Genomic DNA, 26,795 nt, shown 5'->3' on the forward strand with positions numbered 1-26,795 from the left:
CACGACAGTCGGAGCATACCTGGCCCTAAGGTATTTCATTGGTACCCCCACAAACGTAACAATACCTTTAGTCAGTGTAGTATACTGATTATTCTATCAGGTAAGCACCCAGGTGTATTGTCCCTATTTTTAAAATCTTTTAAGTGATTCTTAAACATTTTGAGATAGGACCAAAAACGATACATAGCATGATATTTCAAGAAGTTATGGATATATTCGGGCGAAACTGGGTGGATGAGTTGGGTAGGTGTGGGTGATACGACCGATGTGTGGTGTGGGTGGTGTGTGGTGTGGGTGACCACGAGCCGATTAGATTTTTTGTGATGGTACGGATGCAGATCTGGCCTATCAGTTGGATACAAAACATAGACTATTCAACCTGGCGAGGGGGGTGGGGGGGGGTGGGGGGTTGTTGAGGACTTTAGGGGTGGGAGAGTTGAGGACTTTAGGGGTGGGAGAGTTGAGGACTTTAGTGGTGGGAGAGTTGAGGACTTTAGGGGTGGGAGAGTTGAGGACTTTAGGGGTGGGAGAGTTGAGGACTTTAGGGGTGGGAGAGTTGAGGACTTTAGGGGTGGGAGAGTTGAGGACTTTAGGGGTGGGAGAGTTGAAGACTTTAGGGGTGGGAGAGTTGAGGACTTTAGTGGTGGGAGAGTTGAGGACTTTAGTGGTGGGAGAGTTGAGGACCTTTGGGGTGGGAGAGTTGAGGATTTTAGGGGTGGGAGAGTTGAGGACTTTAGTGGTCGGTTAAGGACTTTAGAGGTGGGGTGTGTTCACACCAGGGGTGTGTTCTTAACTTCCTAACAGTACACCAAAGGTATTCCAATACCAAGCAGCTTGTATACTCTTGCCAAGCGGCTTAAGCACTCAAGCAAGCAATCCAACGAAACGGTTGATGAGGAACGGCTGGCTTGGCAAGCGATAGCAAACTGATTGCTAATGGAACACACCAGTCACCACATGCCCAGAGCATTACGCAGCTCGCTTACGTGTCTCCCAATTGAACTTGCACGTCCTTCTGCACCGCCTTTCCACCCCAGTTGTGCGATCGGCGTAATAGTACCGCTCGACAAGCCACGGAAGAAGCCATGGCGTGTCGACTCGGTATTCTTAACGCGCATGGTACGAACTGTCGGCCGGCATGCCTCACACTGGAAGCCGCCATGATGTTATGCCAACAGTCAAAGGTCACGATAATCGTGGTACAACTCCAACATGATTGTTTAGACTTTCCTTCTTCTTTGAATAATTTATTTCCAATGGCGTTTCAACTCCCATTGAATTATTAATGTAAATTCGATTAACTTACGATTAATGAATTTCTCTTAGCTGACCTGAAAGAAAAAAAAAACGCCAAAGTTACTGACACGACATACATCATCATGGACATCATATACTCAATCAAACAGAGTGACGTGCCATCGTTAACTTATACCGTTGTACTGCTATATAAATAGAATCAAAACAGACTGAAAACTAGATCGGCACTGGGCAGAGCGCATACCTCCGCTAGGATCACTAGTTCATGGTGAGGACTTATTCTTGTCCCTTAACCGATCGTCCAGCAAGTTTTGTCATAACTCGGAAACAACTTTTTGAGATATCGATAAAAATCACTTTTGGTCCTATTTCTCAATGGCAAAGAATTATTTTAAATTCCTGTCTCCGGATAGGATCAGAATCGTCACCAAAATCTAATCGATTCGGCCTTGTCACACACTCAACATATCCAGCAAGTTTCAGCCGAATCCGTCAATAACCTTTTGAGGTATCCGGCTCAGAGACAGACACAGACACCACAGACTGCAGATGGGGGTGAAACAAATCCCTCCGTCCATCATCGGTGGCGGAGGAATAACACAAAAGTTGATTTCTTTAAAATGCCAACAGGATAAGAAGAGCACCGGGCAACGCGCCGGGCACTCATTGGGCAATGCCGGGGACTACTGGGCAAACTGGTTTTCACTATACAGCCAGGGCATTTGGCCATTTAGGGGGCATTCGGTCTTCACTATACAGCCAGGCCATTTGGCCATTTTGGGGGCATTTGGTCATTTATCGGGCCTGTGGTCATTTAGGGGGTATTTGGTCTTCACTATACAGCCAGGCCATTTGGCCATTTTGGGAGCATTTGGTCATTTATCAGGCCTGTGGTCATTTAGGGGGTATTTGGTCTTTACTATACAGCCAGGCCATTTGGCCATTTTGGGGGCATTTGGTCATTTATCGGGCCTGTGGTAATTTAGGGGGTATTTGATCTTCACGATACAGCCAGGCCATTTGGCCATTTAGGGGGCATTTGGTCATTTATCGGGCCTGTGGTCATTTAGGGGGTATTTGGTCTTTACTATACAGCCAGGCCTTTTGGCCATTTTGGGGGCATTTGATCATTTATCGGGCCTGTGGTCATTTAGGGGGCATTCGGTCTTCACTATACAGCCAGGCCTTTTGGCCATTTTGGGAGCATTTGGTCATTTATCGGGCCTGTGGTCATTTAGGGGGTATTTGGTCTTTACTATACAGCCAGGCCATTTGGCCATTTTGGGGGCATTTGGTCATTTATCGGGCCTGTGGTCATTTAGGGGGTATTTGATCTTCACGATACAGCCAGGCCATTTGGCCATTTAGGGGGCATTCGGTCTTCACTATACAGCCAGGCCATTTGGCCATTTAGGGGGCATTCGGTCTTCACTATACAGCCAGGCCATTTGGCCATTTTGGGGGCATTCGGTCTTCACTATACAGCCAGGCCATTTGGCCATTTAGGGGGCATTCGGTCTTCACTATACAGCCAGGCCTTTTTTTTGTTTTTTTTTGTATACAGAGTCGAGGCTCGTGAAAGCTAACATTTATCAAACAAACAAATCAAACAAACAAGCAAACAAAGCATATAAAAAGGGGAGCGGTCGACAAGATGGGGAGAGAAGGGCAGGAAGCACACAAACACAACATTTGAGAGCAGGGACATCGGGAGATGTGTGGGAGGGAGAGGGCCTGGGGGGACGCAGGATAGGCATAAAACGCAAGGACACCAAGGACTTCCAGGAAAGAAGTCGGCACCTCAAAAAAGTGGATTTGGGGTGAAATTAGCGGGGGTAGAAAAGATCAAGGTTTTGGATGGGGGAAGATAAGAGATGGTGGTGAACAGCCGTTTTAAAGACCTGGAGGGAGGAGTGGGATTGAAGAGAGTGAGGGAGTTTGTTCCAGAGGCAGGAGAAAAGAGGAATGAAGGAGTGAAGGTGAGCACAGAGTCTTGATTTTGGCAGTTTAACCATAAGAGGGTTGCAGGCAGATCTTGTGCGACCTGTAGGAATATTTGGGGGACAGAGCCCAGAGAGAGCTGGGGGAGCAAGGCCAGAGAGGAGTCGGTCGAAGACGGAAAGACCACCAACCTGCCTGCGGTGAGTAAGTGAAAGGCCCTCAGAGATAGCGTCATCGCGGGAGATTCCAATGATTCTGAACGTTTTGGTTTAAACAGCGTGAAGAAGAGCTAGGTGTGAGGCAGGAGCACCAGCCCAGAGGGGAGAGCAGTACTCCATTGAGCTGCGGATGAAAGCCTTGTATGTGGTGAGGAGCTCAGGTGTGCCAAGGAAGGACTTCGCACGACAGAGGATGCCCAGTTGGCGACTGGCTTTGGAGGCCAGCTTGGAAATGTGGTTTTCCCAGGAAAGATCATGGCAGGTAGTGAGACCCGTAAGCTTGAGTGACAGAACTTCTTGGAGAGGATTATTCAGAAAGTAGATGGGAGGGTTGTCCAATCGGTCTTTTCGGAGAGACATCGTAAGAGTGTGAGATTTGTCAGGATTGAAAGACATGTTCCACTTGTTTGCCCAGTCTGTGATTTTGTCCTGGTCTGCAGAGAGTGAGGAGGCTGCAGACTGCCGATCTGAGGGATGAGGAATGGAGCGGCAGAGAGTGGAGTCATCAGCAAAGAGATAGAGAGGATTTTCAAGAGAGTCAGACAGATCATTGATGAAGACCAGAAAAAGCACACGGCCCAGAACACTGCCTTGGGGAACTCCAGCCTGAACAGGAAGAGGAGATGAGAGAACCCCATTCAGGGCCACACGTTGACTACGACTGGAGATGAAGTCCGCCAGCCATGCATGGAGATTTCCATTGATACCAAAGGAGGAGGGTTTGGTGAGCAGAGCGGGGTGCCAGACTGTATCGAAGGCACGTGATATGTCGAGGGAGACAGCTCTAATTTCCTGTTTGGCATTGAGGACCTCCATCCATTGTTGAGACAGCAGAAACAGCATGTCCAGAGTAGAGTGACCTGGTCTGAAACCAAATTGATGATCAGAGATCAAGCCATTGGAGAAGAGGAAAGATTTCATATCCGAAGCAATGATGGAATCCATGACTTTGCTGATAATTTGGAGAAGGCTGATTGGTCTGTAGTTGCTAGGATCTGTTTTTGCACCTTTTTTGTGCAAAGCGGTGATGTTAGCTGATTTCCAAGCAGATGGCAGTTGACCTTGAGCAAAAGAGAGGGTGAAGAGAACAGAGAGAGGGAGTGAAAGAGCGGAAGAACAGGATTTTAGGACCCGTGGGCTGATGCCGTCAGGTCCAGTTGCAGAATCAGAGTCGAGGGTTGATAGAAACTTTTCCACCTTGTCAGGAGGAAAGGACATGGAGTACAGGAGCAGCTGGGTACGACTGGGTACGGTGGGTATAGAGAGGGATGGGTTTGGGACACAAGATTTAGAGGCAAACACAGAGTTGAGGCATTCAGCTTTTTCACATGCGGAGTCAGCTGTGTAGCCATTTGAGGTAAGGGAGGGGATGGAGGGGGAACAAACACCAGAAACAGATTTGACCAGACACCACCAGGATTTGGAAGAGGGAGACAGATAAGAGAGTTCGGTCTTGAGAATGGAGAGATATTGTTTCCTGGCTCTCCTGAGGGTGGACACACACCCGTTTCGGGCTTTGTGAAAGGAAATGAGATTTCCTTCCGTTGGATTTGCTTTCCAGGAGACGAAGGCAAGTTGTTTCTGGGCAACAGCCTCACCACAAGATTCCGTGTACCATGGACGGGAGGAAGGGTATGACAACTGAAGACTGTTCGTGTGATTAATGTTCGCTCTTTCACGAGCCTCGATCTTGTATACAAAAAAAAAAAGAAAAAAAAAAAGACGAGATGGGATAAAACTGTGCATGAGAGAGAGCAATTTACTTTGGAAGAATTCCCAGGATGAGTTGATGTCAGAGGTGGTCGAGATGGGAGACCAGTCCAGATGATTGATGGCTGCTTGAAGACCGTGCCAGTTGGCCTGTGTGAAATGCCAGACTCTTCGATGCTGAGCAGGCTCCCTGAGAATGGTCAGAGAGATGTCCACTTTAACAAGCACATGATCAGATGGTGGCATTTGGCATTTGGTGATGGTGGCATTTGGTAGCACTCGACATTTTGCCATTTTGTGGGCATTTGGTCATTTATCGGGCCTGTGGTCATTTAGGGGGTATTTGGTCTTCACTATACAGCCAGGGCATTTGGCCATTTAGGGGGAATTGGCCATGTAGGTGACATTTGGTCTTCATTCGGCCATTTAAGGGGAATGTGGCCATTTAGGGGGCATTTGGTCTTCACTATACGGCCAGGGCATTTGGCCATTTAGTGGGCATTTGGTCTTCATTATACAGGCAGGGCATTTGGTCATTTAGGGGGCATGTGGCCATTTGGTCACTGAGAGGACATTTGGCCATATAGGGGGAATTTAGTCATTTAGGAAGCATTTGGTCATTTAGGTGGCATTTAGTCATACAGTGGGCATTGGGCCCTTCAAGGGGCATTTAACAATTTGGGGGGCATTTGGTAATTTAGGGGGCATTTCGTCTTCACCACACAGCCAGGGAATTTGTCCATTTAAGGGGCTTTTGTTCATTTCGTGGGCATTTGGCCATTTGGGGTGCATTTGGTCATTTAAGGGGAATTTGGCCATTTAGGGGGAATTTGGTCATTTAGAGGGAATTTGTCTATGTAGGGGGCTTTTGTTCATTTCGTGGACATTTCTCCATTTTGGGGGCATTTGGTCATTTAGTGGGCATTTGGTCATTTAGCAGGAATTTGGCCATTTAGGGGGAATTTGTTAATTTCATGGGCATTTCTCCATTTGGTCATTTAGTGGGCATTTGGTAACTTGGGAGCATTTGTTTATTTTGTGGGCATTTTGTCTTCGCTACACAGCCAGGGAATTTGTCCATTTAGGGGGCTTTTGTTCATTTCGTGGGCATTTGTCCATTTGGGGGGCATTTGGTCATTTAGTGGGCATTTGGCCATTTGGGGGGCATTTGTGAATTTAGTGGGCATTTGTCCATTTGGGGGGAATTTGTTTATGTCGTGGGTATTTGACAATTTGGGGGGCATTTGGTAATTGAGGGGGCATTTGGTCTTCACTACACAGCCAGGGAATTTGTCCATTTAGGGGGCTTTTGTTCATTTCGTGCTCATTTCAACATTTTGGCGGCTTTTGTTCATTTCATGGGCATTTGGCCATTTGGGGCGCATTTGGTCATTTCGTGGTCATTTGGCTATTTGGGGGGCATTTGGTCATTTAGTGGGAATTTGGCTATTTAGGGGGCATTTCGCCATTTGAGGGGCATTTGTTCATTTCGTGGGCATTTCGCCATTTAGGGGGCTTTTGGTCATTTAGTGGGCATTTCGCCATTTGTGGGGCATTTGGTCATTTAGGGGGAATTTGGTCTTCACTATACACCTATACAGTCAATGGATGAAGAGGTAGCTTCCAATATAACCAAGTCTGGGGTCAACATGTTAAGTGCGGTTAACGCCCAAAACGTCAGCTTCACTTTGCTTCCCACAACGGTGAGCACATCTATTCGTCAGTAGGTAATCAATATAATGAATTGGGGGGTGGCGCTGCTTTCAAACAGGCTGACATTGCCCTCCAACGTATTTTGAGTATTCAGAACTTGATTGGTCCACGATGGACACATTGCAGTAAAAGTAACGCTTCGAACCACTCAACAGGAACCTAGAAGAGAAAGACGACACTCGAACCGAAGAGTCCTTCAATCATCGGGATTCCGTTGTGGATCACCCTGAAGAAAGGATTTTCCTCATGACCTTCCCGCAAAGTGTTAACAGCCGCTACGTACGCGTCATACTTCTAAGACGTAAGCCCGTTACACGTGACGTCATTACGTCGCACCGTTCATTGAGGCGAGCGGCTGCGGTGGAGTGAAGGTCTGTGGGAGACAAATGGAAAAGGAGAAGAAGATACTTTTTTATTCCCGATTCAGTAAGGTCGACAAGAAGAGCCATAGAGCCTTTGTTTTATGTTTTGCTTTTTAATGAAGTGTGAGAGATGAGGCGAATACAGCCGCCGTTATTGGATCGTATGGATGTGTTACTATTAAATTAGCTATTATTGGGATGTGATACATGAGTAGCGGTTACTTTTCCTTCTCCCTCCTTCCGTTGTCTTTCGTGTTTCGTTTCTTTTTGTTTTTCCCTTGCTGATGCTTTTTTCTGTCAGGGTGCATCTTTTATTCTGAAAGTCGTTTAAAATTGCGAGAGAGCATCGTGGAATGGAATGAGGGATTGCAGAGATATGGGGAGTGTAGCTCGGAGAGAATGATTATCGCGGGGATGTGGGGAATGCGCGAATGACAGATCAGTGAGACAGAGATATTCAGAGAAGAGAGGAGTGATTGGGGGGAGACTGGAGTGAGAGATTGAGGAATTGAGGGGGACACACACACACACACACACACACACACACACACACACACACACACACACACACACACACACACACACACACACACACATTTTTATCCACATATACACACACACACACACACACACACACACACACACATATACACACACACACACATTTTTATACACACACACACACACACACACACACACACACACACACACACACACACACACACACATATACACACACGCACATACACACACACACACACACACACACACACACACACACACATATACACACACACACACACGTACAATCTCTCTCTCTCTCTCTCTCTCTCTCTCTCTCTCTCTCTCTCTCTCTCTCTCTCTCTCTCTCTCTCTATATATATATATATATATATATATATATATATAGAGAGAGAGAGAGAGAGAGAGAGAGAGGGAGAGAGATGTGTATACATATAACACACACACACACACACACACACACACACACACACACACACACACACACACACACACACACCTAGGGACTGCGGGAGAGAGCGAGACCCAGATATTGAGGGAGAGAGTGGGACCCAAGGGTTCTGGGGGAGCGTGGGACCCAGAGATTGTGGGAGAGAGTGGGATTCTGGAACAGAGTGGGACCCAGGGATTCTGGAACAGAGTGGGACCCAGGGATTCTGGAACAGAGTGAGACCCAGGGATTCTGGAACAGAGTGGGACCCAGGGATTCTGGAACAGAGTGGGACCCAGGGATTCTGGAACAGAGTGGGACCCAGGGATTCTGGAACAGAGTGGGACCCAGGGATTCTGGAACAGAGTGGGACCCAGGGATTCTGGAACAGAGTGGGACCCAGGGATTCTGGAACAGAGTGGGACCCAGGGATTCTGGAACAGAGTGGGACCCAGGGATTCTGGAACAGAGTGGGACCCAGGGATTCTGGAACAGAGTGGGACCCAGGGATTCTGGAACAGAGTGGGACCCAGGGATTCTGGAACAGAGTGGGACCCAGGGATTCTGGAACAGAGTGGGACCCAGGGATTCTGGAACAGAGTGGGACCCAGGGATTCTGGAATAGAGTGGGACCCAGGGATTAAAGGAGAGAGTGGGACCCAGCGATTCTGGGAGCGAGAGAGACCCAGGGATTGAAGCAGAGAGTGAGACACAGGAATTCTGAAAGAGAGAGAGAGAGACCCAGAGATTGCAGGAGAGAGTGGTACCCAGGGATTCCAGGAAAGAGGGTGGTATTCTGGGAGAGAGGGTGGGATTCTGAGAGACAGACAGACAGAGACAGACAGACAGAGACCCATGGATTCTGGGAGAGAGTGAGACCCAGGGATTGCAGGAGAGAGTGGTACCCAGGGATTCCAGGAAAGAGGGTGGTATTCTGGGAGAGAGGGTGGGATTCTGAGAGACAGACAGACAGAGACAGACAGACAGAGACCCATGGATTCTGGGAGAGAGTGAGACCCAGAGATTGCAGGAGAGAGTGGTACCCAGGGATTCCAGGAAAGAGGGTGGTATTCTGGGAGAGAGGGTGGGATTCTGAGAGACAGACAGACAGAGACAGACAGACAGAGACCCATGGATTCCGGGAGAGTGAGAGAGACCCAGATATTGCTGGAGGGAGTGAGACCCAGACATTGTGGGATCCAGTGAGTGAGAGCGAGACCCAGGGATTGCATGAAAGAGAGAGTGAAACCCAGGGATACTAGCAGAAAGGAGATAATGTGTAAAAAAATAAGACCATACTTTGTGTAGTTTTTGGAATTTGTCCATGCTCTTGTACTTGTACATGTGGGTGGGACAGGTGAAAGAAAACAGGTGTTAGAAAACAGATGTTGAGTTATAATTATTTTATTAGAGTACACAGCTGGATTTGTGCTGTTTCATCAAAAAAATGCATTGACTGAAAATTAAAGCAGAGTAAAATGAGGTGTTATTGTGTTGCCCCACATGCAGGATTTGTCATGGACGAGTGTTAGCTGTCTAGGTACACCACAACACAAGTTACAGGGGGACGCATTCTTCATTCTTCTTTCTCCTCTCCTACTGTTGCTCATCATGATGCCGGTACGGTACGTAAAGTGGTCTAAAAAGCATTCAGATTTGATAATGTATTGTGCAATATTCACCAGCTGTGTGTTTCTGTTAGAATATTCTTAAACATGTCGGTGGATATTTTCCCCTCAAAGGTGGATTTTTAATACACTGGTAATACCCGCTCCATCTGGGAGCTAAATAGGGCTGTAGTACCCACTTCATCTGGCAGAGGTCGGTGGTTAAATGACTTGCCCTATGTACAGGTGGAAATCACAAGTCAGCTACCTTTGCAAGGGGCCGGGGAGGGAGGCAAGGGTATTTATTTCCTGCCCAAGACCTGGCACTAGGTACCCCAAACGTGGGCGCAAAATGTTTTCAAGATCGGCCAAGCAATTTTCGATACTATAAGGTTCATACATACCGTGCAGACAGAGAATTGCAAACTTTGTGTGCTATGCAAATGTAGTACAGTAGATATTCCTCCCCCAACACCACCCCAAAATGCTCCGTATCTGCCTTTTCTCTTACATGCCCTTCCTTGTATTTCCTCTTAAACCTGTTTACCTTGCTCTACTACGACTTATCTCCCTTCTAGTACGGCAGATAGGTTAAATATTTGGGAGAATTGTGACTTTGATGATACAAGCACGAGAGTTGGCACACAGTTAGAGTATGCCCTTATGAAGATATTTGGCTATAGGGCCATCGCAGATTTGTCCTGTGACAACAATGGCGGCCATTTTTCAAAATGGCCTCCATTGCTTGTTATTTTACATCTATTTGGTACATTACTGTGTATAAACTGTTGTGGTCATACAAGCTTGACATTTGGCACATACTTAAAGAACCCTAACTATAGGGTTATCATATATTTGTCCTGTGACAACAATGTTTTTACAATGGCCGCCATTTATATGGTATATTATGGTATATGGTATATTAATTTGTATAAACTGTTGTTTGAATCATACAAGTATGGTATTTGGTACACAGTTAAATATTCTGACTATTAGAGTCATCACAGATGTGTCCAATGAAAATGGCACCCAATTTTTAGTACGGCAGATAGGTGAAATATTTGGGAGAATTGTGCCTTTGATGATACAAGCACGAGAGTTGGCAAACAGTTAGAGTATGCCCTAAGGAAGATATTTGGCTATATGGCCATCGCAGATTTGTCCTGTGACAACAATGGCGGCCATTTTTCAAAAAAGGACAAATCTGCGATGGCCCTATAGCGAAATATCTTTCTTAGGACATACTCTGTGTGCCAAATGCTATGCTTGTATCATCAAAGGCACAATTCCTGCACCTATCTGCCATACTATTCCTTTTCTGAAATTATGTCTCCATTTATCTCCCCTACCTAACCAGAGGGCTGGCAGGATGGGCGGCCTAGAGGTACGCTCAGGTGCCTCAAAGTTATCTAGTGTGGGTTTGAATTCCTGCCCAGCTATAAACTGCCATCCTGGTGTTTCACAGGCAGGGTGATTCGTCAATGTGTGTGCCGTCCCGTCTGCCGTTATTAGTTTGTGGACATTAAAGATCCCTCGGTATCCTTCACTAAGAGTAGGTGAGCTATCACTGGCACCCTGAACAAATTGCAAATGCCTGCCCGAACAAGTTATAGCAAATGCCTGGAAAGGCAACGGCAAACCACCCAGTCCTGTAAAGCCCTTGCCAAGGAACTGCTTCGGCAGTACTGATGCTCTATAACAGAGTATGGTGCATCAGAATCAGAATTTGAACCTCACCTGTGCACACAATAAACAATGACCCCCAAGTTCACATATGCTGTAATATAGGGTTGGTCTATTTGGCGTTCTCGGCTGAACCGATAGCTTATGATGCTCAGAGCTCAAATTTGAATCCCATATACTGTACGATGTGAATTTTCCCATCATCTGCTCATGTCCTTGAAATTAGTGTAAGAGTACACTGATATATCTACTAATGTCCAAGTAAGCTCCACCATGAGCCTGAGATCAGTGTTACAATGCAAACGGTCCAAGGCTGTGTGGCCTATGGCCATCATGAGAGGATTCGCTTGGTGCATGTGTTTTGGTTCTGGTTTTTCAAGCTGTTTTCTCAGTAACACTACTGATACCAGGAACTGGATGGTGATGGATTGTTGTAAAGTGAACTGTTCTGGATTTTGATGAGAAAGACATTTTCAGTGTGCATTGGTATTACATCTTGCTTTGCGTTGTGTTACGGATTCGGCCCTAATTATTGTTGGTATTATTATTATTGTTGGTTCTCAGTAAGGGTTATTGTGGTTAAAAGGTTTAAAAGCACTCCTGGTAAAATGTGTCCGGAAATCCGGATCGTGACCCGGAAGAGAAAGGGAGCGAAGGAAGAGGAAGAGGCGTGGAAAAGAAGGAAAAAGACGATCTTGGTTGAAGCTCCGTACCGAGCGGTCGAGCGGGCAGTGCGAGTGAACTTTGAGTCCTTGAAAGGAAGTTCGTGTGATAGGTGACATCGCCGGAGTGCTGTGGAGCCTGCGTAGTCGGGTATCTGCATTGAGGGTCCGGAGTGTCCTTGCCTGGAAGCCCGGCTCGAGTGAAAGCCGTCCGCCATTTCGCCACGTGCGCTACCTTCAGTGAAAAGGTTTTTGTCGCGTCGGCCGGGCATTATTCCCCGGTGGGTTGCCGGGGACGGCTGTGCAAGAAAGTGGCTTTTGAGGATTATAAGGAGACTTGCTGATTGAACTGCAAACGTGTACGTCGGAGGGCGTCTTTGGGAGGTTTCCCATTCCACCGCTATTGTGCTGGGTGTTGGACCACGTGACCTATGGGTTGCTTCGATCGTCCACGCCTCAATTGATTGTGATCGGACATTGATGCAACGATCGCTGGAGCGAATCGACTTCGCCTTGGAGGGGTACAGAGACATTGGGGGAGTGCTGTGAGTTTGGGTTAAAGAACTAGATAAGGTGGTACCATCTTAAAATAGTGATTGTAAGGCGAATTGCTATTATTATTTGTGTCGTGATTCCGGTGTGATTTATTATATATTATTGTTTGTTCATAACCCTTGGTGTGGTTTCATTATTGATTTGATTGATTTCAACCAAGGATAACATATCTTTCTGCCGGGGACCCTCTCGGGGTTCGGAGGTTTACCGAGACCAGGGGATAGGGGAGTACCCCGTAACAGTTGTCTGAACCTTAGCCTTCAGGTCATTGTGGTGTCACATTGGCATATACCATAGTGAAGTGTCTGTGGATGTGTGCCCATCTCCTCTCTTTTCCTGGTAATTATTCATTTAATTTGTTAACTGGCATGGCTTCCTCCCCTAAACCTAATTTTTGGAGTGGCTTAACATCATCTCGTTTTTGCTCCAAGATTGCATGCTCCAAGGTGCAGTGCTCACCGTTGACCACTATACCAAACAGAGGATCAAACCCAACACATTGGGCAGCTTAATCTCACAACACTGTAACCCTTGTGGCCATTTGCGGTGTGAACACTGTGTCTAAACCAACCACGGGGATGGACCGGACAGTTTGAGTCACTCTCTTTTATGCCTGAAAGCATCCCTCATTTTGTGTCACTTATTACCTGCATCAGTGTACAATGTAATCGTGATGATTTTTTATAATTTGAGGCACTTTTTATAATTGTTATAATTTTTTATTTTTATAATCAGGATGCAAATCCGGCCTATCAGTGGGATACAAAAGGTAAACTGTTCAGCCTTGCTGAGTATGCGCTCTACCGAGTGCTGTTTTACTTTACATACTTAAGTTCTATCAAAGGCACATATATGCAGGGTCGTTTCCATCAACAAGGAAACATTTTGCAATTGTTAATTGATATTGTTGTCAGCTCTCAAACAGCATTGGGTTTTGTTTGCACTTTGTTGAGCCCTAATTGTTTTGGTATCGGCTATAGGAAGTAATTGCAGCTTGTGTAAAGAGCAAGACGACAAAGGATAGGAGTTCCTGATGTGTCTCTCCCCTTCTTAATCTGAAGATTAACGCAAAGAGGGAATGGAAAGATTTGGCAGGCATATGGTCATATTGCAATGGATCACAGGACTTGCATATGGTTCGTCAACGTAATTTCATAACCTATCCGAGGTACTTGCTCCTATCACATTTAAATTGGGAATTTTTCAGGAAATCCCTTCATCGTTTTAAAATACAATATGTGCTGTGGTCTGTAATAGAAACATAGGGGCAATACCCCTGGCAATCACCGGGTAGAATAAACAGTGAGACAGGGCAGCATGTAGAATCATACTAACATATTATCATAAGACTTTAAACAAACAAACAAAAAAATACCTATTTCAGGGGGTAACCCCCCTCCCCCTCCCCCCCCCTCTGTAGATCCCCAAAGGGGTGGATGTTTTTTTAAATTCCATGAATAAACTTTGGTACATCATGGGTGATGAAGGTTGTGGTGAAGTTTCATCGGAATTGCTTGTGTAGTTTCAGAGAAGAAAGCAAATACCTATTTTGGGGGACAATCCACCCCCGTAGATCGCTTCTGGGCCTGATCAAACCTGGATCCACTTTGAAGCCCGGTAGACCCCCTTAGACCCTGATTTTTTTTCTAATGCCGTGAACAAACTTTAGTCACAACACAACAAATATCATTTGTGCCAAGTTTGGTCACAATCCCATCAGCAGTTTTGGAGAAGTTGCAAGTGTTTACGGACTGACGGACGGACGGACAACGTGCCATTTCAGAAGCTCCCCTGAACTTCGTTCCAGGTGAGCTAAAAATCACTCTTAATCATATGCCGGAGACTTGAATCGGTGGATAGTTGTGCTACGTGATGCGGTTGGCCACTATTATAACAGAAAGTGAAAACAAATAAATACTAGAACGGTACACCCGGTAGAGCGCATACATCCACCAGGCTGAGCAGTTTATGTTTTGTATCCCACTTACAGGCCGGATCTAGATTCGGACCTGAACCAAACTCGAATCGGCTTGTTCTTGGCTGTTACCCAACTCATCAACCAGGTTTTGTGAAAAGTCGTCCACAACGTTTTGAAATATCATGCTATACTAGCCGAAACCCGTGGAACATCCACGGAAGGGAGGATGTGGTGTATGGATAGAGTGTACCATTATGGATGGCATAGGGGAGCGCTCATGGGATCTTCTTCTTCCGTTAAGCTCCAATTTTTTCTCTTTAAGTTAAGTCCAATCAGTCCTCTCTGCTCGAAGTGCTCAGGCCATGCCTTCCCGCTCTCATACTTTTATTTCCGTTCGGTGTAGAAAGAGATTGACATATCGTTCGTCTGTTTTCAGCTCGTTATCTTTAAGCTTCCTTACGTCTCGCCACCTGCTACACCTCTCTGAGTTACGAGGATTTATGCAACGCACCCCGAGTATCGCAACGTCACACCATTTAACTTTATTAAAATGACGATAAAGACGTGAAACCCGTGGAACATCCACGGAAGGGAGGATGTGGTGTATGGATAGAGTGTACCATTATGGATGGCATAGGGGAGCGCTCATGGGATCTTCTTCTTCTGTTAAGCTCCAATTTTTTCTCTTTAAGTTAAGTCCAATCAGTCCTCTCTGCTCGAAGTGCTCAGGCCATGCCTTCCCGCTCTCAAACTTTTATTGCCATTTGGTGTAGAAAGGGATTGACATATCGTTCGTCTGTTTCAGCTCGTTATCTTTAAGCTTCCTTACGTCTCGCCACCTGCTACACCTCTCTGAGTTACGAGGATTTATGCAACGCACCCCGAGTATCGCAACGTCACTCCATTTAACTTTATTAAAATGAAGATAAAGACGTTTCCTTATATATCCTAATTTAAAATGTTCAGGGGAATAAAAAGACCATTTGGTTCACACCACCCATGTTCACACCACTCGACTGTCCAATCAGCAGACGGCTCGCTTCGCCTTCACCCAGCAGACGCCAATACGATGGCGTCGTAAGATGGCGTCGTATCGGCAGTTAATCGGATGCTTTTGGGCCCCAACGTCGGCTAATTCAGATTTTTCGAGTATGGCTGTACGTGATAAACAAAGAGCGCGGTTCGTAGATCGTAAATCCATGAGTGCCGTGGGCATCAGGTCACTGGGTGCGGCGTAAAAGGGATAACAAAGTCGAGTCCTTACGCTATTATTATATAGATAGTTTTTGGCCCCTTCCTTCAATGGTGAAGAATCACTTAAAAGTTATACAATGCTCATATCCGGATGTGCAACCGGATCTTCACCAAAATCGAATCAATTCTTCCTTGTCACACACCCACCTGTCCACCAAGTTCCATCAAAATCCATCCATAACCTTTTAAGATACCCTGCACACACAAACAAACAGACTGGGATGAAAACGGTGGTGGAGGTAATGAGACATACCGTCTTATCTGCTCCATTTGATCCCATGAGAACAGTGAGTGGAGAGAAGAATGAGATTACTTTCTTGTCCCTGTCCTCAGTATCAAATTCTGCACACCGATGACACTCATCCTCTCGATCTTTGACATGATGTTGTCTTGAGTGTTTAACTTCATGCTCAGACAAAGCAAGTTCAAACGGATCGCCGATTGAGACCAGAAGCACTTTTGGTGCCTTGATTACTTGTTTTTTTTTTGGTGTTGATGTTTATTGCATAATGATATACCATTTAAGGGTGTAGTACTGGTGAACAGGTGTTTTTTTTTAGTTTTTTTTTTTAGCTGAACAGTTTCCTTATAGTCTTATAAACAAGAACCATGCTATTAGAGGTCATAGAAGTACCCCTAATTATTGTTATCTTTACACGCAATTTACAAGAAATATAATATTTTGCATGAAATTTGTTATAACTTTAAATTTCATCATTCTTTTGGGCTGAAATTTGGACAGGATATTCAGAATATCACTTCCTTTAAAATGATGAAGGCTTTTGTTTATAGGAGTAGCCATTGTGGATTTATTGAAGGACAACCAAGTTTTATCTGGTAATTGGCATAATTAGCTAATTGAACATTTGACATAATTTCACAAAATCCTCTCATCAGGTAGTAGAGTAACACATGTATAATACATGTACCAAGTTTTGTGTGAAAAGAATGATAGGTGACATAGAAGATAGAAGTAGAAATGTGTTCTTTGTTTTTCCTTGTTTTTTATTGACGGTATAATTTATGCAAATTATATGCATGTAATATGACAAAGAAGCGTTGAAACTGGTCTGAGTTAAAGCCAAGATTATATCTTTCCAGAAAAACTGAAAATTAGATATTAACTTGACTTTGTTTTTGTGTAAAGGCCTCTCAAAGGTACCTATGTAGTTTTCTCAATTTGTCACCAGTACTACACCCTTAAATTACATGTTGGAGAATATGCATTACATATTATATCACCTGCTTTATTTTATAGCCATGCATTTAAATGGTTATATATTTTGAGGGAAACTTAACACATTAGACGGCAAACGCAGCCAATACACCGTTAATATCTGATTTGAAGGTATAGTCAGGGCCCTTAGGGATATTTTGGGGCCGTTTGGTTCAAATTCTTCCAAAAGCACCAAATTTGGCCCAGATGCTGCCCATGCCATACTCTTTCGATTTTTGACGGGCGCCAAGACGGGCGCCCCCCCCCCCGGGGGCCCAATATTGGCGAAATACTAAATGGCCGCCACCCAGATTAGAGGAAAATCAGTTAAATAACCAAAAGGGTTGGAATCATGTATGCTACCACTTTTCAGGGGTTTTTGAGGTCGAGGAATCCAATTATGATGTTACTTTGATAATTCGAGGTCAAGGTCAACCCTCAAGGTCATCTTAAAGGTCATTTTTGTCAAACATGTCGGTTTTTGAGTTTTTTGTCAAGATTTACGCGAGGTTCACCATTTTATGTTTCTGGGTTGGGTCATCGAACTCTGACCTTATTTTTGACAATTAGAGGAAATATTTACATGTCTATTTCCTAATTTTCAGGCATATGCAGTTCATCAGTCTAATAACAAAGGTACGGATTTTGATGTTTTATGAACTGTATGCCATATCCTTGTGTTTAATTTTTGTGCGATCATGATCCGGGTTCATGTATACATGATTGTATACATGTCATAAATATGACGTCATAGGTCATGTGACCTGGCGGCCATATTGGATTTTATGAAAACCTTAAAAATGGATCCCTGCCTTCATTTTTCGATCGATTCATTTTGAACTTTGACCACTTATAGTACGCCATGTGATTGGATGCATATCTTAATTATGACGTCATAGGTCAGGTGACATGGCGGGATGGACCGGTATGGTCCCCGGATCATACCGCCCTTGGCGCCCGTCAAAAATCGAAAGAGTATGGCATGGGCAACATCTGCGCCAAATTTGATGCTTTTGGAAGAATTTGAACCAAAATATCCCTAAGGGCCCTGACTAGTATGATTTACCTCCTGTGCATGCGCAGCAGTTATCGCAATAATTAATTTATATTATCGTTATCGCTGTAGCAAATCTAAAGCACGTTTATCGTCCCATCACAATTTTCGCACAACACAAATATATATCTATATTGTTATAGTTGTGGGAATGCACCCTGGGGAGAGGATCCATGAACATGTAAGGAAACCCTCCGTTAGTTATTTCATTAATATGTGCACGTACATATGTTCCCTGCCATGTGTACAGGGGATTGGGGGAATGCATTGTGACATTAGCACGTTTCACCCCTGGTGTGATTTTCCCCTTTTCTATCTTCTTTCAATCCTTTAAATCCATCCATCTGTCTTTCAATCCTTTAATCCATTGTACAATCCATCAAACCATCTTTCAATCCATTTGTTTTGTATCCCACTGATGGGCAGGATCTGGATTTGGACCTGAACCAAAATCGATCGGCTTGTTCTTGTCACCTAACCACCTCGTCCACCAAGTTTAGTAATAACTCGTCCATAACTTTTTAAAATATCATGTTTTATATCGCTTTTCACCCAATCTCTCAATTTCACCCAAAGAATCACTTCAAAATTAAATAATTATCGTATCTAAATCCACATTCAGATCTTCACCAAAATCGAATCGATTAGTCCTCGTCACACACACAACCTCTCCACCAAGTTTCGTCCGAATCCGTCCACAACTTTTTGAGATATCTTGTTCACAGACAAACAAACAGACCGACAAATGGACAGACAGACAGGCAGCGGTGAAAACATAACCTCCATCCACCTTCGGTGGTGGAGGTAATTAAATCAAATGTAGCTTGGAAGTTGTAACAGTAAAAAACCACCTTTAGAGGCCATTTTCCCCCGCAAGCGGGGGTTGGCCTTTTTCGGGGACCGTGGTTGTTGTTGTTTTTTGGTCCCCTTTTTGAAGCAATGTTTTACGGCCGGATGCCCTTCCTGCCGCCAACCCTTTTTGTCGCCTTTTTACGACAAACAGGGAATTACCAGTGAACTGGTACTCAATTTGCCGACCTCGGAAGGATGACAGGCTGAGTCAACCCACCTGGCGTTAATTCAGCGATCGACTGGGATTCGAACCCAGGATCCTAGGATCCTAAGCCGGCACCCTAGCCGCTAGGAAGTTGTAACAGTAATACGATATATTTTTGACAGGCTTTTTGCACGCTTTGGCAATCTTCAGTTGTGTCTAGAATACATTGGTGATAATAAAAGCCGGCAAAAAAACACTCCTGAAATGATGTATTTTATCCAATAATTTCACGAGTGGAGCCTGCAATGTTCTTTAGGCAACTATACAAATGGAAAATTGAAGAATAGTGGTGCCGCAGAATGAGATATGCCAGTTTAGGGTGCCATCAGTGGAAAAGGTTGAAACCCACTGCTTTACTTTATTGTTGGTGGCAGAAAGTGCCATCACCAGCTATGTGTTCCCCGGGAGCTCCACCATTATAAACCCGGCGCTGGTCTCCCTTATCCCCCGAAACATACCCTGTTAACTCCAAACGCACTAATGTAATGTGTCAGATATGAAGGCGTAATAGATAGTAGATTTTTTTACGTAGTAGTTTGTCGGCAGCAACCGCCCAGGGTAGTACTACCATCCAGAATTAGGAGCATTAAAGTGGTGTCAGGATTGCTGGTCTTACTTTCTGTCTCACTCAAACTACAGCTACTGGGCTAGCTTCAATCTATCTTTCTTGCAAACAAACATCATACACTTTTCTTCTCTTTTATTTAAGGCCTGGCCTCAATGAGGGCTATATAGTCCATGCCTGGAGCCTTCAACATTAAGAAAATAAAAAATAAATCCTACACATCTGTATTACGGGAAAAGATATACGTGCTCGGGGTTAATTGTTAGGTCTGCTCTTCTGTGCCTTTAATCATTGCATGTGCTTGTTATAAACGTGTCTTGTAATTATTACCTCGTGCTCGTGTAACGAAAAGCGGGGTTAAGCAATCGGTCCAGTACGTGTCTGCATTTTGTTAAGAGTGTCGTGAAAATCAAGCGCAGACACGACTTTCCTCAGTGTAGGCTTTAATATCATTTAGATCGATAATATCTCCTGTAACAATACATGCAACAATAGGCATTAAATCAGAGCATTTCAAGCACAGCAAAGGTAGCTTCGATATAACAATGGTTCGCGCAGCGCAGCCTTTGGGGCGTACATACCATTCAACTACTGGATAATGTCACAGTGAGTCCCGCCGGAGTGTCCGCACGCCCCGAGTGTCCCGGGTCTTATAGACGGCCCCCCCTTTTTCGTGGCGAGCATCCCTGGGTTCACCTTGGTATAATTTCACTACATTCTCCCCGTCGTTAAAACAAGACTACCGCTCGGCAGTTCGCAGGCAAGCATCAGCAATAAATGAAAGGGTCACGTCAATCCACGTCAGTCAGTCCACCCGTAGCGGTCGGGCTGGCGAACCTCCCTGCCAGTTCGTGTTCGGAATCTACCGGGCACGGCGTCCCCAAGCCCGGAGTCCCCCGCGTCGGAATAGCCGCCGGAGGTCGGAGTCGGAGGGGGCGCCTCCGCGCCTTCGGGCACGGGAGCGGGGGACGACGGGAGTAACAGTGGCAGTTCCATAGGGGAAGCTTCGATAGAGTCCATAGACTCGTAGACGGGTTCGTCGATATCCCTGTCGTCGTCCCCACATGGGGCGAGATGGCGAACGGAGACAGTAGACTCGCGGCCATCCGCCGTTAACACGCGGGCATGCTCGGGATTAGCCTGGAGGACCTGCACCTTGTCAACAAGGGGGTCGTACTTGCTAGTGCGAACCGCACGTTTGAGATAGGCGGGCCCCGGTTCAGCGAGCCAGCTGGGTAAAGACTGGATACTGCCGGAGCTTCTAGGGTGGTGGAACAGTCGTTCGTGAGGAGTCTGGTTGGTGGCAGTACATAGGAGAGCCCGGATCGAGTTTAGAGCGGCAGGCAGCGACCACGCCCATTTATCGAGGCCTCGGCCGAGGGTCCGAAGGCTTAGCATGACGGCCCGCCATATAATCCCATTAAAGCGTTCGATCTGTCCGTTAGCTTGGGGCCGGTACGGGGTGGTGTAGCTCGAAGCGACATTATTTTGGAGCAAGTAGCCCCTCACTTCCTGGGACAGGAACACCGCACCCCGATCGGTATGCACGTAGGCCGGATATCCGAACATAGAAAACAAATTCTGAAGGCACCGAATAACCGTGGCAGCCGACATATCCCCGCACGTGTAAGCAAAGGGGAATCGGGAATACTCATCGACGATAGTGAGCAGATAGCGAGAGTTGCTCGACATTGGCAGCGGCCCTTTGAAGTCCATCGCCAAGCGCTCCCACGGTCTAGTAGCCCTAACGAGTGTCCCCAGGGGAGGGCTATAAAAACGCGGTTTGAGTTCCGCACAGACCGCGCAATCACGGCAGATGCGGCGGATGTCCTCCATCGAGTACGGCAGATTGCCCGCGCGCACAAAATGCGCGAAGCGCGTCACCCCGGGATGACACATAGTGCTGTGCAAAGTGCGCAGCCCCTCCAAAGTTACGACCCCCGCGCAAGTGGCCGGCCTCGATAAGGCGTCAGCGACCAGGTTATCCTTCCCCGGGCGGTATTTGATGGTGTAGCAGAAGTCGGCGAGTTCGATACGCCAGCGGGTGATTTTCTCATTCTTAATGCGCTGAGCATGTAAGGTGTCGTACATAAACGCAACACTCTGTTGGTCCGTGATAATTTGGAAACTCCGCCCAAGCAGATACGGCCGCCATCGCCGAATAGATTCGACGATCGCGTACGCTTCCTTTTCGACGGACGAATGCCTCCGCTCGGCGGAGGTGAGAGTCCGCGAGAAGAAAGCCACAGGGCGGCCTCCTTGGGAGAGGGTCGCCGCTATCGCATGGTCCGAGGCATCACTCTCCAAAACGAAAGAGGCACTCTCGTCAATCGTTGCGACAGCGGCGCCAGCAATGTCGACTTTAAGGCCCTCGAAGGCCGCCAGGGCGGCCGGGCCCATGGGGAAAGTGTCGCAGGCCACGAGGGGGCGGAGCTTAGCAGAGAAATTTTGCACCCACTTCGAGTAGTGGGCGAACAGCCCTAGAGCGCGTTTCAGCGAAGCCCGATCGCTAGGCGGAGCCATATCGAGCAAAGGGCGCAGACGCTCCTTATCTGGAGAGACGGAGCCATGGGTCACGGTGTACCCCAGAAGGTCTACCGTGCGTAGAGAGTATTGACACTTCGCCTCATTCATGGTTAAGCGATATTTCCGCGCAACCTCGAGGAAGCGTTTTAGATTAGCGTCGTGATGCGCCTGGTCGTACCCACAAACCGTAAGATTGTCCAGATAGACAAAGACATCCGTCAAATGCTCCTTCGCAACGAGGTCATCCATAGCTCTCTGAAAACAAGCGACGCCGTTCGTTACCCCAAAAGGAAGTCTCGTGAACTGGTACAACCGCTGACCCGATTCAAAGGCCGTAAAGACGCGATCAGCCCTAGAGATGGGGACTTGATGATACGCACTACGTAGATCGAGAGTGCTATAAACGGAATACAGGGCCACCTGGCGTACCAGGGCGTCCATCCCCGGTAATGGGTAGGCATCCAGCTGTGTAAAGCGATTAATCGTTTGCGAATAGTCGATTACCATTCGCCTGCGGTGAGCCTCACTCCGCACCACTAAGACTTGGGCCCTCCACGGAGACCTACTGTGTTCTATGATACCGTCCTTCAAGAGCAGGGCCGTTTCCTCCGCAATGAATTGCGCGTCCGCGCGAGAGTAGCGCCGCGATTTGATGGCCACAGGGGTACAATCAGTGGTCAGGTTGGGGAACAGTGAGAGTGGCTCCATGTCCATTTGAGCGAGGGCACACACAGCGAGCGTGTCCGGCCCTCCGAAGTCCATCTCTAAACGACCATGCCGCTTAAGGAAATCAAGTCCTAACAGAACGTCAGCGCATAAGGCCGGTAATACCATGAGATACACGTCCGGGAACGTGCGCCCATTTATCACAAGTTTCAATCGACACGCCCCTTTTGTGCTCAACCGAAGTCCCTGAGATGCCATGAAGATCCGGCGGGTTGTCCCGAGAACCGGCCACCCATGTTGTCGCACGAGACGCTGATCAATAAAACTATCCGTGGATCCCGTATCAATTAAAGCTTGCGCAACAACGCCCGCGACCATGAGCGGAATGAAGGCCTGCGCTAGGCCGGCAGACCCGGCAGGTATAGTTCCGGCCGGGCGAGAAGATCGCGCCTCGCGGGTGGATCCCACGCCGGCTGCAATCCTTCGGGCCTCAGCAGGAGCATTGAAGTCAGTTGGCTCTTCGGTAGTTTCATTTGCCAGAGTGGGTGTGGAGTAGTCGTGAGAGAAGCCTCCAGACGGCGCTCGAGCCACGGGAGAAAGTTCACTGCCATCTGCAGAGTCATATGCCAAAGCGGGTGCATGTAATTCGCAAGAGCTACCGCCAGATGGCGCTCGAGCCACGTGAGAAAGAATTCTGCCATCTGCAGAGTCATATGCCAAAGCGGGTGCATGTAATTCGCAAGAGCTACCGCCAGATGGCGCTCGAGCCACGTGAGAAAGAATTCTGCCATCAGCAGCTGGACATGCCAGAAGGGAAGCATGTAATTCGCAAAAGCTGTCATCAGATGGCGCTCGAGTCACGTGCTGCGTTTGCCGCACCTCGAGAGGCAATTCCAAAGTGGGCGCATGTCGCTTGTTTGAAGGAGGCGTTTGCACGCCAGTCAAGGTTAGATGCTTTGTGACCGGTCGCGTTTGCGCCATTTGTTTCGGCGGCCCGACGTATCTCACCAAGGTCGGGCGAGAAGCCAGAGGCCCGCGAGGAGGAGAGCGGCTCATCAAAGCTGTGCAAGGCGCCCCGTCCGGTGCTCGATCCATTGGTTCAGCGATGAGCACATTCAAGGTCGCTCGGGAATGCGTGCCCCGGGCGGCCTTTCTGCAGACTTTTGCAAAATGGCCTTTAGTGGAGCAGAGGTGACAGGTCGCCTCTCGGGCCGGGCATTCAGTCCGGGGATGCTGCCGATTGCCACAAAAATAACATTTTGCATACCGGGCAAGCCGTGGCCGGGCAGCGGCAGCTGCAGTGAGGCCGGATGCGGAGTCCGCTTCCGGAGCACCCAGGGACTCGGCCGTCGTGGTGGTTGGGTCCTCCTCCGTATCCTCGGCGATGGCCCTCTCGGGTCGCGCGAGTTGCGAGGTCCCCGCCACGACTCGTGGGTTATCATAGGCGGTCAATTGTTGTCGAGCATCTGCATAAACGCGCGCCAGCCGTAGTGCCTCTGTAAATGTCAGCTCCGCGACCTCCAAGAGACGCAGCCGCAAGACTCCAGAACTAATTCCGGATATGAATGCATCTCGGAGCAAATCGTCTTGAACTTGCTCATGAGTCCGGACGTCCTGCACACAATCTGCCAATAAATAGCGCAACTCCTGCGCATAGCGATCGATCGATTCAGACGGTTGCTGCCGTCGCTGAGAGAGTTGATGCCGGCCGTGCACAGCGCTCCGTTTCTTTATGTAAAGGCGCTTCAGCTCGGCCAGGGCCGTATCATACGTCACAAATCGAGAAATGGTCTTGTACACAGTGTGATGGACCTTGGACTGTAAGACGGACAGCCGTATCTCAGCGGTTGGCTCCGTCTCGTGAGCAGCGAAGTAGTTCTGCAGCGTGTTGAGCCAGTGAGCAAACTCCGATGCAGATCCTTCAGCCAGAGGGTCGGCACCGAGAATCGGAACCACGATCATCTTGTGGTCAGCCATGGCGAAATAAATGATATTAAATGTCGTGAAAATCAAGCGCAGACACGACTTTCCTCAGTGTAGGCTTTAATATCATTTAGATCGATAATATCTCCTGTAACAATACATGCAACAATAGGCATTAAATCAGAGCATTTCAAGCACAGCAAAGGTAGCTTCGATATAACAATGGTTCGCGCAGCGCAGCCTTTGGGGCGTACATACCATTCAACTACTGGATAATGTCACAGTGAGTCCCGCCGGAGTGTCCGCACGCCCCGAGTGTCCCGGGTCTTATAGACGGCCCCCCCTTTTTCGTGGCGAGCATCCCTGGGTTCACCTTGGTATAATTTCACTACAAAGAGCGTACATCGAAAATGATTCAATGGAGGAAATAGAAACTTTATCACGTTACATGACAATTTGAAATAGTGCATATTGAGCGTACGTCAAAAACCATGAGAAATTCGAATCATTGTAATCGCTTCAACCTTGTGATCAGCTTGATTTTTTCAAAGTATAATTTGTGCATATTTACCTCAGAAGTGTTGATAGATACAATTACAAATTTTCCGCCTGAAAAAAAAAAAAAAGCAGAAGAGTCAGCTCGCACCAAGTCCTCTCAAGACTGTGCGGGATAAGCATTTTCTGAATATCATCTAGCTCTAGTAGTATATGTAATATGTGCCTTGCGAATATCTGATTGTAAATACGTGCTTTATAATTCGATAAACATTTCAAACCTGCTCGGTTGTCCATTTTCCTTCATTGGTCTGACATAGTAGGTAAGTATTAGAGAGATGGGAAGATTGTGCCCGATGATTTGCCCCGCATGTATAGCCAACATTCACCTCACATTTCACTTGGCCATAATAAGTAGATGGGTGGGCGTTGAGGGAGCGGTCCCCAGTTAAGGTAACTAAAGCATTGAGTATGGTAACGTGACTGAAGGTGAGAAGACCCTGCTCGATTGAATTGTATACCCAACTTGGCGGTATTGTCTTTTCGCGCGCGCGGGAAGGTTCGAAGTCTTACCTGATCGGTAACACACGCAGGGGTTAATCCAAATCCACAAACACAAAGACGGAACAGCAATATCCACAATAAAAGATAAGTAAAATTCGACAAATAATGATGTAATGAAGATAAATGCAAGTAACAACAAAAGGTGTGGTAAAAACTAAAATTCCTAATTGAGACGTCTCCACTCAGACTTGTATACAAACACGAGGAAAACGAAAGTAAAAGAAAATAAAGAATGCTTTGGTGATCGGCTGGCACTCAGCTTTGCGTCCCCAAATGGATGGTGAGGCTTGCCGGTTGCTCGTCGCCTCCAAACCACCGTGTGGGAAACGCACAAAATGGCACAGATTCGCGCTCTTCGACGTCCAGAGGAAACGCAATGGGGACCCAGTCCGCTGCCGACGTCGATCCTGTGCCTTGTAGTTCAGACTGCTCCTAACCGCTGTTTCTCACCAGCCCTTTCCCAAGAGTGCACACAAACCAAAGACCACACGCCGGCGACCAAGCCGGAACAAGGAGGAAATGTGACTGTCCACTATCAAAGCCAGGACCAGAAGAACAAGATGGTGCGTGTGACTGCTACTCTTTTCCTTCAGCTCTCGAATCTTCCACGCTGACGTCACACTCTCTCCAATCACCGAGCTCTACTCAATCTTCCCATCGCGCCTCCATCAATCACGAGGGCCGGGGCGTGGCCTCCTCGTTATGAGTCGTCGGGGGTCGGAGGCCAATCTCTTTCGGGAATGTTCGGATGACGTCAAAGGCCGTGAGGTGGGATTTATGTGCCGATCGGCAAATGCTGCCCCTGTCGGCCCTGGCGGCGTGGTGAGCGAATGAGTCCATTTGTTATAGTTGTTATTGTAATGGCGGCCCTTTTTGATGCAATAACAACAAAGGGAA

General features: G+C 47.1%; 2 protein-coding genes across 3 annotated transcripts in view; one reads left to right on the plus strand and one right to left on the minus strand.

Annotated features, from left to right (window-relative positions):
• PNPT1 (polyribonucleotide nucleotidyltransferase 1) overlaps nt 1-1,193 on the minus strand; it is a 60,892-nt gene extending 59,699 nt beyond the window's left edge. Inside the window, exon 1 of the mRNA XM_068115535.2 lies at nt 987-1,193. Coding sequence (XP_067971636.2) covers nt 987-1,162 — 176 coding nt within the window. The 5' untranslated portion in view covers nt 1,163-1,193. The remainder of the gene's footprint in view (nt 1-986) is intronic.
• A 5,973-nt stretch (nt 1,194-7,166) lies between these two features.
• The window catches only part of LOC137426720 (apoptosis-stimulating of p53 protein 1), a 228,887-nt gene continuing 209,258 nt past the window's right edge, over nt 7,167-26,795 (plus strand). Inside the window, exons 1-2 of one of the 2 annotated variants that reach the window (XM_078779089.1) lie at nt 7,167-7,265; nt 9,663-9,773. In XM_078779089.1, the coding sequence (XP_078635215.1) occupies nt 9,765-9,773 (9 nt within the window). In that variant the 5' untranslated portion in view covers nt 7,167-7,265; nt 9,663-9,764. Of the gene's footprint in view, nt 7,266-9,662; nt 9,779-26,795 lie in introns of those variants that run through there. The other variant, XM_078779091.1, reaches the window with a different exon arrangement.

This window comes from Myxine glutinosa, chromosome 5 (genome assembly GCF_964187855.1).
Source record: "Myxine glutinosa chromosome 5, kmMyxGlut1.1, whole genome shotgun sequence".
Lineage (NCBI taxonomy): Eukaryota > Metazoa > Chordata > Myxini > Myxiniformes > Myxinidae > Myxine > Myxine glutinosa.